General features: G+C 53.4%; 1 protein-coding gene across 1 annotated transcript in view; it reads left to right on the top strand.

Annotated features, from left to right (window-relative positions):
* The window catches only part of EDA (ectodysplasin A), a 174,160-nt gene that overhangs the window by 128,562 nt on the left and 33,077 nt on the right, over nucleotides 1-12,521 (top strand). The window contains exon 3 of the mRNA XM_044682864.1: nucleotides 7,015-7,105. Coding sequence (XP_044538799.1) covers nucleotides 7,015-7,105 — 91 coding nt within the window. The remainder of the gene's footprint in view (nucleotides 1-7,014; nucleotides 7,106-12,521) is intronic.

Genomic DNA, 12,521 nt, shown 5'->3' with positions numbered 1-12,521 from the left:
CATGCACGCGCACACACACGCACACGCACATGCACACACACACACACACACACACACACACACACACACACACACACACGATCCCCATAGCCGTGCCTGTGAGACATACAACAGAAACAAGATTTGTCATCTTTTCGGTCAAGTAGCTTCGAGTCTAGCAGAAGGGGGTCCTGGCAGAAGAGTCAAGGGGAGGAGGAAGGCGCCGTGAGCCTGAGTCTGGTCGAGCACACCCTGCCCTCTGCCCCATCCCCATGGCCTGGCTCTCTTGGCTCTGTTCTCTGTTTGGGCTGCTCTTCCTATTCCACAGAGCTGCCTGGCTATCCGATTCAGTGACTTATCAACTGAGAGCTGGTGGTGAAAGCTTGGCGTAGATTGCTCACCAGGTCCATGCCAGCTGCTGCACCAGGACCCAGGAGGGTATGGCCTTGGGGGGTGAGGCAAGCTGTGGAATGACAGCCCAGTAGTCCTTGTCACAGCCTTGGTGCCCTTCCCACATCTCCTGGAGTCCAAGGGAGCAGTGGAGGCTGATTCCCCGAGGACCCCTCACTGCGGCTTTTCCCCTGGTTCCTCAACACATTGGACTGCTCTCCCTCACAGAGGCCCAGCTCGGTGCAGCTCAGCTTTTGACAAACCACCAACCCTGCAGCCCCCTAGCACACTGTGCTCCCCTCCTGCAGCGACTCCTCTTTCCTTCCTCCTTCCTCTTTTCTCCTTGTTGCCAGCCTAGGAGAGAGCTTAGAAAAAACAAGGCCATTCTACAGATAGAACCTGCTCCCTCGCCAATCAAGAAGACCATCGACTCCACTAACAGCTGGTTTAGACTCGTCAGCCATCGAGATCCCTGGAGAAAGGTTCATAGTGCTCTCGGGCGCTAAATGGTGTCCGAGCCAGACAATGGCAACAGCTCTGGCCCCAGAGAATTGGGTAGAGTGGAGAGAACATTCAATTTGGCATCAGAGGACCTAGGTTGGAATCATCCCTCTTGTTATTTGCTTCCTGTGTGACCCTGGGCAAGTGTGGTGAGTTCAGGATTCCAAAGATTCTCCAGAGAGACCTACCTCAAGCTACTGGTTCATTGACCAGCATTCAAAGCAGCTGGACATGCTCCTCCAGAAAGGGTACGAGGTCCACCTCATCACCACCCACTGGGGCCCGATTTACATCTGGGCTGGGGAAAGGAGGCTTCTGGAGAGTCATCTGTACCACCAGTGATAAACAAAGGAAGCCGATCTTCTTCCAAAGGCACCAGTCCGAGGAGCAGATGTGGCGACCGAGCACAGGGACTGAGAGAATTCCTCATGGATGCTTGTCATTCACTCTATTTCTACCCCATTATCAATCTGTATGTTTCCCCATCTCTAGACCAAGTGGGACTGTCTAACCGGCCCGTGTCAGCGAGAAATCCTTTCCGTGGGCTTCAGTTTCTTCATTTGTAATATGAAAGGGCTGGGGGTGATGTTCCCTTTCAACTCAGAAGCTTCTGATTGTAGCATTTTCTTTTCCTCCAAATAGGCAAATACATAGGAGCTTCCTGCCTTTGTGGCTCTGAGGCCACAATACCCGATGGGAAGTGCTGTTTACGGCAGAGGCAAGCCCCCTACTGGAGGGTTTGGAAGGCTTCCTGCCTGAGCTTTAGCAGCTGTTCCATGGTCCTGATGGAACCGGCAAGTGTGACCACAGGAAGGCTGGGAAGCCCAGGATGGCCTTGAAGCCCTCATTCCACAGAACCTCTATGTGGAAAGCCAACTCCAGGCCCCCTCCCCCAAGGGGAATCTGGCTTGCTTGGCTTCTGCATTTGAGTATCAAAAAGCATCATGTGGGCAGGTGGCTAGGCAGAGCCCACCCAGCACTGACTGGCCCCCTCGTTTATGGTGGGGACCCAGGCAATTGCCTTACGTGCCACTGTGCTTGGTCTGACCAGGGAGATGGAAAGGAAGAAGGCCCCACTGTACAGAGCAGCCGGCTGGCAGAGCCACCAAGCACATCCCTAACAAGGATATATTCTTTCAGGAGAAATGGAAATGGAACTCCCACGTGATCTGGGCCAGTGTCCTCAGGTACGCCTGGGCTCGGAATCATTTCATGGGCTTTGTGTTTGTCCTGTAGGGAGGACCCCTGAGCCAGCTCCCAGCTGGCCTACATGTTGGAGAGCTTTGATGCTGACCACCCCCTCTGAGCTCGTAGCCCCTTCAGGTGATGCCCAGGCTGGGGTGGCCGACCCCACGGCCTGAATGCGAACTGATCACTGGCTGGATCACCTCAGATTCCCAGTCCTGTGCCCAGAACTCGACCAAGTAGATCCCACTTACCTCCTTCTGCTGATGGCCAGTGCAGAGCTTCCTAGATGCCAGCAGGACTTCACTGTTATCAAGGAATTCGAGACCTTCTTCCCATGCTGCAACTGTGATTACCCTGCTGAGTTTGATAACAGGGGCTACCACCTCTTCCCCATGGAACCTTTGGCAGCTCCCCTCCCTTCCCCATTCTGGCCTTTGGTTTCCTAATCTCTAAAATAGGGGTACCAAAACTTGACTCCCCCTACCTTGCAAGGGTTTGGGCGGCTTCGAAGCACCAGGGAAAGGGGAATGCCATGAAATAAATGGGAAAGATATTGGTTTAGGAAGAATTTGCTTGGGGCCATCATCCGCTTCCAGTCATTTTCCATGCCTCCCTCTGAGATACAGGAACTTCCCTGGGAAGGACACTCATGGGACAGGGCTGTGTGTCCAGCAGCTCTAGGGTTTGGTCCCCCTGCCAACCCCTCACCTGCCTTCCTATCTCTTGCTCTTAGCTGGGCAGAGCACCCAAACTACAGCAGGCAGCAGTTGGCCACGTGCCAGTGCCCTGCTCAGAAGCATGTGGCAGCTTGGATGCCTCTGGGCCTCCCCCCGACCCTCCCTGCCCTCAGACCAGCCTGGTTCCCTCCTTGTCCTTCAGACAACCCTGGGGGCATTTCTGGCTTTGCTTGCCACTTGTTCTGGATTAGACACTCTTCTTGTACCACCCCCACCCCACTGGAGAGTTGCCCTTGCTTTAGGACTACTCATTGGTGCTTCTCGGGAAAGCTTGACCTCTCACTCCCTCCTGTCTGCAGTTGCTAAGCCCGACTGGCATCAGTGATCATTCTTATCCTTCCCCAAAGGCTGCTGGCACTTTGGGACCTTTGGCTTCTCTTCCTGGTCATCATGCCATGACTGATGGCTGCATGTTCTGCTCTAGACTAGGAGCTCTCTGAGGGCAGGGCCCCTTCCTGTCTTGGACATCTGGGTACGCTTGCTCACACGACTCCACTCTCTCCTGAGTGCGCCAGCTGACTGACAGGTGGTGGAATTGGCCACGTGATCTCGGGGTGTCTCCAGGCAGGGGTCCTGTCTTGGTGGCTGTCAGCTGCTGCACACTTTGGTATTCACCCCAGGCACTCAGGGAGCAGAAGGCTAGTTAGTCAAGGACATCAGAATAGAGTAGAAGGGACAAAGCCGCCTGCCCTCGGGAACCTGGCCTTGCAGGCCTCAGTCCTCTACTCTAATTAGCTGTGATCTGGGCCTCCCCAGGCCTGTGGGAGACCCACATGATAATATTTGCACTGCTTTAGGAGTCCAGAGACCTGCGAGGGGCCAAGTCCTAGCTCACAGATGACAAGCCTGGCTCTGGAACAGAAAGGGTCCTCTGGGGCATCCAGTCCAGTCCCCACATTTGACACACAGGGAAACTGGGGACCAGGGCCCTGACGATACCTGCTCCAGGTCACCCGGGAAGAAATTGTGACGTGGGGGGGGGGAGGATCTGATCCCCAGGCTCCTAACTTCTGGGTCATGCTCTATGTGACTGTGGGAGGCTTGCTAACCCTTTTGAATCTTCCTATTCCCCTTTGATAAAATGGGAATAAAATGGGCCCTACCTTACTGGCTGGTGGTGAGGAAAGTGCTGTGGAGGGTGGTGTACATGTGTATGTGGCAGGGAGGTGGGGGGAGCGGAGTGAGCGTATCCGCCTGTGTGTGTGGGTGAGTGTGTGCGCACACACACACACACACACACACACACACACACACACACACACGCCAGTGCCTCAGAGACAAAGAGGTCCTGATAGGGACTCCTCCCCCCTGCCCCAACAAGCCTGCCTGGAGGTGCCCTTTACCTTGCCAGGCTGAAGCCTCCTCCCTAGCTGGCTCTCATCCTAGGGCATTTCTTTGCTTTGACCGCCATCTGTCTGTGGCATCCAGGGTCTGCTGCCTTTGTGCAATGAGGGCAGGCGATAGGCTGGGCTGGGCTTAGCAACTCCAGACAGGAGCAGGACTGGGCTACCATCCCCCAGGCCCTGAGTTAGCTGCTCGCCTGCCTTGCTCTGGGGCCTTCTCTCACCTGTAAAGTGGCTACCAGCCTCCCAGGGTGCTTAGAGCAGTGCGAAGGGCCATGGGAGTGGGAGGGCTGAGGCAGTCCTTGTCCAGTGGCCAGTGGCACAGATGGGGCTGCCCCAGTGAGCTCACAGCCAGAGAAACTTTGCCCTGCTGGCTGGCCTCTCATTTCCAGTTGAGAGCCCTGCACAGGCCTTGTTTGCCCTGTCCTTTCGCCTGTGGGAAACCAGGGTGTAATCAGTGAAGGAAAAGTAAATAAATAATTGGATTATTCCCCCACCCCTCCAGCCAGATCCCTGGCTCTGGCCAACATTCCTGGTGTAAGGGAGAACCACAGTCTGGGAATTAGGCCTCCTGCTCCGTTCCCGCCCTCTAACCTGCCCCCGGAAGCCCAGCTGGACACAGGACCACTTTCCTTGGGTGGGCAGGGGGGCAGCTGTGCTTTGTTGTTCAACATTGATGGTTTCCCCTCCTGCTGGCCCACCCTCTAATGGAAGAGGCAGCTGTAAGGCCTGTGCAGAGGGGGCCACTTCCTCTGAAAAAGCTGGCCTGATTTTATAGGGAAGACACAAGGTCCATCCAGAGCACCTTCACACATGGGCGGCCCTGGCCTTGATAGTGGAAGAGAAATGATCCTGGCCGAGCCAGTACCACCCCCCCCTCCCCCGCCCCCACCTTTTCCTTTTCCTTTTCCTTTTCCTTCCAGGAGTCCCTTCTACAGCTCTGTCTAGTTCACCATTGCGGCCAAAGGCCACCTCCCCTTGGCACACATGGTGTGAATTTAGGTGTACCTGCATACTCAGAGACACACACACACACACACACACACACACACACACACACACTTTTCCATTCCTACCCAGGAGCCCCTGCAGGCAGAACTCTCTGTAGCTTGTGGAAGACTAGAGGGACAGACTCCAGCTACAAGACCTCTGCTCTCAGGGTAGTAAATTCCTTAGCCTGAGGGCCAACACCCTACCCTGCTCCCAACCCTACCAGTGGTTAGAAATCAATTCTCCATCCTCCATCCTGGCCCACTCTTGTTGGCCTCAAGTGCAGAAAGAATCTTGGCCTTGGAGTCTGGAGATCCAAGTCCCTTCCTCTCCCCAGATGTGGAAAGAGGGGCAGATCACATGACTTTTTAGAGCCTTTTGAGCTCAAGCCTATCGTCCCGTTTCCACTTAGTCGATGCTTGTTGCCCAGTTACTCCCACCATCCGTGTGTTTAGCCACCTTGAGCCTCTGTTTCCTCTCCTGGAACATGTGCTTCACAATCCTTCCCTCATGGTACCCCCCCCCTCAAGTGATTGTGGAGAGCCAGTAGTTCCATAATGAATGGCCTGGCTCCAAAGGCAGGGCTGGCTACTTGGCCTCCATTTTTGACTCTCCAGGCACCTTTGGGGAATGCAACCTACTCCTCAGCTGAGTCTTGTCTTTTTCATGGGAATGTATTGGGTATCGCGAGCAGCTTTTACACCCAGGCCAGAGAGCTTCCTTTGCTTCATAGGCCAAGGAATCCTCAAGGGGTGGAAGCAAGCATGAGGAGCACATTGGCCATCTCCTGGCTTTCCAGCATCCTCCTCTCGCTTGGGCCTCTCACCCGAGAGCCAGGAGGACTGGATACCATTTGTTGTTTTGAACCAACCAACAATCTCAGCCAACCATGCCATTTGGAGATGAGCACATTTTGTTGGCATGCAGAGAACAGAGATGCCCAAGAGTCACACGTGTTTTTGGAGTGCTGCTAAGAGGAAGCTTTAGACAGATAGCCGCCATGATCCTGGTCTGGTCCGTGGGGAACTGGGGATGCGGGACCTGCACACACCATACTCAGAGGAAACGTTGCTATTAGCCTGATGTACAAGGCCCCGAATACGTACTTGGTGCCCGGAGGACAAAGAAGGGGGAGCCTAAGGGAGTAAGGCTTCCTCTGGGGCTGGGGGGAGGGTCGTGGCTCAGCTCTTGAGCAGGATCTTAAAGGCTGGGTGGGATGGAGGCAGGTAGGGAGCAGTGGACACAAGCTGGAAGGCAGTGAGATGGTGAGGGCATGGGGAGAAGAGCAGCCCACGTGGAGGCGAGGTTACGTGGGGGCTTTGAATTCCACAAGTTGGGGTTTCAAATGCAGTTCAACCCAAATCACTAAAACGACTTGTCCATGAGGTTCTGTGCCGGGCTCCAGAGATGCCAATATGGAGGCAGCAGTCCCTGCCCTCAAGGAGCTTCCTGTGGCTTGATTTGGAACTGTTCACTGAGGAGTCACCAGAGGTGTTTGAGTAATTCAATTGACCAAGGAACAGATACTTTGATATTTTATTTTACGGGGTGCCTGGAAGCTCACATTCCACTGAAGCAGAGCCATGCTGCAAAGAGAGGCAGCCAGGGAGGGCTTCTCTTGGGTTATTGTCTGTGGCCATAGCAGGTCTAGAAAATGGGGCGGGGTCTCACCAGGTGACGAAGGCCAGGGAGGAATCCCAATTGACTCCTTGCTTTCTAGCCTTGACTGATGAGGAAAGGGGAGATTTGAGGTGAGGAAGCTGGCTTGGAGCAGGAAGTGGGGAGCCTAGTTCCATCTGGGCCAGAGGAGGGCTCTACTCTCCAGGCCAGTGGTGTCTGGATCGGCCCCTTTCGAGCTGACCCTTGTGTCCTCTGTCCCTTTGCAGTTGGCCCTGCTGAATTTCTTCTTTCCTGAGGAAGAAGAAACCCGACATGCTCATCGCAGCAAGAGGAGCAAAAGCAGTGAGGGAGCAGATGGTAAGTGCCCCCCCCATGGCGGGGTGTCCCCTTTATGTGTCCCGAGTGCCCTTCTCAGGACCTTGTGCTTAGCTCTCCTGCGGCAAGGCTGCTGCAAACACAGCCCAGATAGGTTTGCCCCTGGCAGCTGGATGGATATTCACCACTGCTTAGGGCTCCGGCCACACTCGAGGCCCTCCCACGTCACCCGAGGCCACTCTGGAGCCAGGAGACGGAGCTTTTTGATCATGAGTCACATGGTCTGAAGTCTAAATGCCAGTGGGCTGCAGGAATTTCGTCATATCATTAATCATATCTGCTCATACTAGAATTACTCATTGATCCAAGTCTGCTCCATGGCACCCGGAGGCAGGCACAGGTTGGCCAGTGTTATTGATGGACAGGTTCATTGGTGGCGGCTAATTAAGTGGCCAGTGGCTGCATTTGTCCCAGGAGGCCGTGTTCAAAGTTCCATGCTGCATAATGAGGTGTCGGGCCCCTTTGTAGAAGTGGAGATGGGGGTGGGGTGGGGAGGGAAGTCTCTTCTTCCCAGCTCTTAGCACTTGGCACTTCAGTCAGCCTCTGTCAATTGGCAACACATTAGCAGAAGGACCCGCTCTGAGCCTGCCGCAAAGCCCTTCAGGTTCCAAAGCAGCGTCTCTGAGCAACATCTGCCACTCGGGAGCCTTTGGTCAGCCACCATTTGAGATGAGGGAGCCGGGAAGGCATAAGCTGGAGAGGAGAAGATGCCAGGGATCTATGGGCAGGGGCCAAAGAGAGCAGAGCTGGACTGAGATCCAGGGGCTCTTGGGATAAGGTCCTAACTGTTGAGACATTTTTAAAGCAAGGATGAAGATGAGGATTGGGTGGTGAGATAGAGTTTGGAGGGCGTGGCAGATGGTACAGGAGGAGAAGAGTCCCAGGATGAGAGTTCTAGTCTCATCTCTGCCACCTGAAGCATATCACATCATTTCTCTCAGCCTCAGTTTCCTCATCTGTAAAAAGGATGAGTTGGCATCTGGGCCCTCAAAAGTCCCTTTGAATAATAGCATTCAGGGATTTCAAGTGTAAAGCAGCCCTGTCTTCCAGCTCTCCTCGTTCCTGTGATGAGGGGATGTCATTAATCAAAATAAAAAATGATCACGATAATTGTAAGTGGCATTTCATGTTGGCTGTGGCCATAGTTTCGAGTTCACCTGAGATGAGTAGATCAGCCTGGGGTAGCTGAAGAGAGAAGGATCCATGTAATTACTGAGTTCTTTCAAACCCACAAGCCTTTGGAGATGGCGTGACAAATACTCGGCTCCCCAGCTCATAGCTGTGAGGCTTAATTGCCTGTGTCTGAGAATGATCCCTTTACTGTCAGCAGAAACAGACTCCAGGAAAACAACCAGCAGCAGCACTGCTAGCCGCCCCCTCTTCATGAGTCCAAGTGGAGATGACCACAGGAGGCAGGGAGCGAGGCCTCTCATTGAGTTCTCCAGCTCTCAGGCTGCCCTCCACTGGCCCTTCCGTTGGGCCCAATTTTCACCTCTTGGGAGGCGTCTGCCTGGCTGCTGGAGGCAGCGAGGGCCTTTCTAAACGAGTCCTGGAACGCGTTCACCTCAGGGGACACATCTCTGATAATTAAAGGGTCACGCTGGACAGAAAGCAGAAAAATCTCATTGCAAGAAAGGCTCTGCATTTCTTAAACTAGGAGGCTCAGAGATGGTTGAGGGAGATCATCCGCAGGCATGTGCCAAGTGCCCTCTGTCTGCAGGCACTCGTGCCAGGCGCTGGGAATATGCGTACCAAAAGAGACTCGTTCCTGCCCTCAAGGAACTTCTAGTCAGTCCAGCAGGGGACGTGACACACAGTGCAAATGGGAGGGGAGTGAAGATCAGCCTCCTGTCGGGATTCAAGGGAAGAGTGTATTCTAGTGCTGATGGGCAGCTTGGACCGTCCAGGCCAGATGGACCAGCCAGAGAAGGGAATGGGGTATTGGGGGTGAGGAACAGGAAGAGGGGCAGAACTAACAATAAGGCTGGGAAGGCTTTAAATGCCTAACAAAAGAATTTGAATTTGAGCCTCCCTCCTAAAGCTTCTTAGGCAGACCCTAGGCTTGGGGAAACCACCTTAGCAGCTGTGTGTGGGGAAACCAAGGAAGAGGCTATGGGAAGAGGTGAAAAGGGAGGACCCCTGAACTGGGGGGCTGTGGCTCTGGGAGCAAACAGAAGGGAATGAGTGTGAGTGATGTTGTGGAAAGAGAAAAGCCAAGACTTGGCAGCTGGCTGGAGAGGTGAGTTAAGTGAGAGGGACATTTCAAGGATGCCAGCGGGGTTGCCAGTGGTGGGGGTGGGGGATGGATGGCAAAAAGGGATGGTGAGCCCCTTAATCCTAATAAGGAAGCTGGGAAGGATGGGAGGTTTGGGAGGAAAGAGGATGACGTCTCTTTTCAGCATTTTGAATCCCAGATAGATGGTCATAGGAGATCCAATTAGAAATGGTCGATAGGCCGTCTTTGCCACGAGCAGGACTTTCTTCTTATGGATAATCGATGCCATCATCTAAATTCAGCCTCTCCTTCTAGCTTCTTAAGCTCTCTCTGCATCCAGCGTCTGCCATCCATTATCTTAGCTATTCTTACCAGCGCTGTGTGGTTGGCAGACGTGGGAAGCGGGCTCCATTCACCTCCCTTTGAGTCAGGGACCCAAAGACATGGAACGAAACAAGTTCAAGAACGGAGGCCTTTGGTATTCTGTGGAAAACTTGGCTCCTGGTGGACCTCCATCCACTAGTCACTACTTGGTACGTGAGGTCGTTGAACCAGTTCCTTCTCTACCTAATCGTATTATTCTCCAGCCCACATGGGGATAGAATGCGAAACCTCGTCCAGTGGCTTGCTGAAATCCAGGTACACTGTGTTTGTGTCCTTTCTTGGATCGACCTGACCAGGAAACCTTCAAAAGGGAGTCGAAGGTGGGGACGAATAAGGTAGTGTTGCCCAATGGAAAAAGATGGAAGGCAATTCAGATACCATCGTGTCTGCTGGCTCTGCTTCCTGCTTATGCCCTGGGTGATGTTGGGCCCTTTGCTTACTTTTCTGGCCTCAGTTTCCTCATTTATAAAGTCGTCCCAGAGGTTGGCCTAGATCATCTCTAAGGCCCCATCCAGCCCTAAGTCTGCAATGCCATGTCATGCACCTTTTCAAAACACTCTCTAGGCCTTGGCCAGGAATCAGTCCAACTCACAACTATCTTCTTCCTCTTGGAGAGACTGGGCCGTCAGCCTCATAACCCCTTTCCCGTTGTTCTCAAGGGCTTTTCAGAGCTCACCGAGGCACGGGCAGCCTGGCAGACCAGAGAATGTTGGATCTGGAGTCCGAGGGCCGAGGGGCATCCTCCCGCATCCTCCCTCCATGACCTCGCCTACCATTTCCAAAGGAGACAAGGAGGAGGCCAGTTAGGAGTGCACCGCAGGAAGAAGCCGTGTATTCGGCCCAGTTCACTCCTTCATTTCCCCAATAATGATCAAAGGAGAGCACCGGGCCCAAGAGCGAATGGGAAATGGAGCCTCCAACTGCTCTGAGTAGTAAATGACAACCACACAAGTTTGCAAGAAGAACTCTGATCAAAGCACTGACGAGCCATGACTCCCCAAAGGACCGGTGACTTGACAGGTGGGGGGTTCGAGAGGCAGTGACACAAGCACTTTGGGGGCGCTGCCCATTGTGGGAATGTGTTTTGTTTGACTGTGGAGATTTGTTGCAGGGGGGGGGGGGGTCCCAAGTGGGGAAAGAGTGAGATTAGCTGCTTATTATTGCGAAAGACGACTGTCTTTTCACAGCCATGGGACAATAGTCTCCTGCCCTGCTTCTTTCAAAGGGAGGGAACATCCACGAAAAGATTTTAGGAGCTGACCAGAATGACTCGCATGCGTACGCTGCTGTGCCGAGGCGGGCGGGTGGTCAAGTGCCCTGCCAGGGGGTGTTAGCGGGCTGCTCTGATGCTGGCGATCGATCGCTCTAGGCAGCATTCAGGAGGCCGTGCGCTTTCTCTTCAGCACTGCTATTAAGGGCTGCTACCAACAGGAAGCTAAGTGGGCTTTTGCTTATGGTCACATGATCCAATCGACCCAACGTTGCTCATGCCTGAGATCAAGAGAATAGCTCTCCTTTTTCCATTTTCTACAATAACGCATGCATGAAGGAATCAATGAATAAATGAGAAGCTGTGAATAAGCTTAAAAAAACCAAGCCCTTCCCTTCTGTCTTAGAATCAATACCGAGGATCAGTCCCAAGGTAAGAGCTGGGCAATTGGGGTTAAGCGATTGCCCGGGGTCACCCAGCTAGGAAGCATTCGAACCCATGACTTCCCATCTCCAGGCCTGGCTCTCTTTCCATTGAGCCACTTAGCTGCCCTTCAAATAAGCTTTTATTATATTCTACTAAGCATCGTGCTAAGCCCTAGAGGTGTAGATGCAAAAAGGAAATCGCCCCCACCCTCCAGGACCCCCCCCCCGCATTCTGGTGGAAGCCGTGGACATAGAGGGGACTTTGGGGCTGGGAAGTCACAAAAATGGTGAGTGAAACAGTGACATGCTCCCTGGTACTTGTTCTCCCAAGGTGATGAGGGGTGCTTTGTAGCAGCAACAAGGCTGGAATGCCCGGCCTCCCACAGGTGACCTGATTGTAGCTGAAGAACAATCAGAAGAAGCCCTTGTCTCCAAGCTGTTTTGTGAGCAATGAGATTCTTAAAGAAACCAGGGGCAGCTAGGAAGCCTAGTGGATAGAGTGCCAGGCCTAGAATTAGGCAGATCCAGATTGAAACCTGGCCTCAGAAACTTCCTAGCTGTGTGACCTTGGGCAAGTCACTTAACAATTGCCTAGCCCTTACCATTCTTCTATCCTAGAATTCATACAAAGGGGTTAAAAAAAGGACGATGGTAAGCCATTATGTATTTACCTTCCTCACCAGTGCCTCACCCTTAGAAGCCTTCTTTCCTCCTTGCCCCCTGACTCTCTATCAAAGAAGGGACCCTTTGGGCCCTTTTCACTCCATACTGCCACCACCAGGGCCAGCCCTGCTGCCTGGCTCCTTAGTGGCACTAGACACGAGTCTCCATCCTGAAGCTTCTGCCACAGCCCAAGGCTATTCTGGCTTCAGGCATTTGGTCCACCTTTCTTAGGATCAAAAATTTAGGGCTCAGAGATCTAGTCCCGAGGAAGAAAATGGGCCCCAGAGACACTTGCCCAGAGCCAAGCAGGTAGATCTCTGCCTCCATCCTCTCTCTGCTGCACTGTGCCACCTGTTCCATCTCCTGCCATGTAGCATTTGTCCCCATTGCTTAGCATGCACTCCTTCCTCATCTCTACCTTTCAGAGTTCTGTCTTCCTCCCTCCCTCCCTCCCTTCCTTCTTTCCTTCTTTCTTTCCTTCCTTCCTTCTTTCCTTCCTTC

Source organism: Gracilinanus agilis, chromosome X (assembly GCF_016433145.1).
Source record: "Gracilinanus agilis isolate LMUSP501 chromosome X, AgileGrace, whole genome shotgun sequence".
NCBI lineage: Eukaryota > Metazoa > Chordata > Mammalia > Didelphimorphia > Didelphidae > Gracilinanus > Gracilinanus agilis.
Note: the sequence above shows the minus strand (reverse complement) of the source record. Positions and strands in the feature narration are given on the sequence as shown.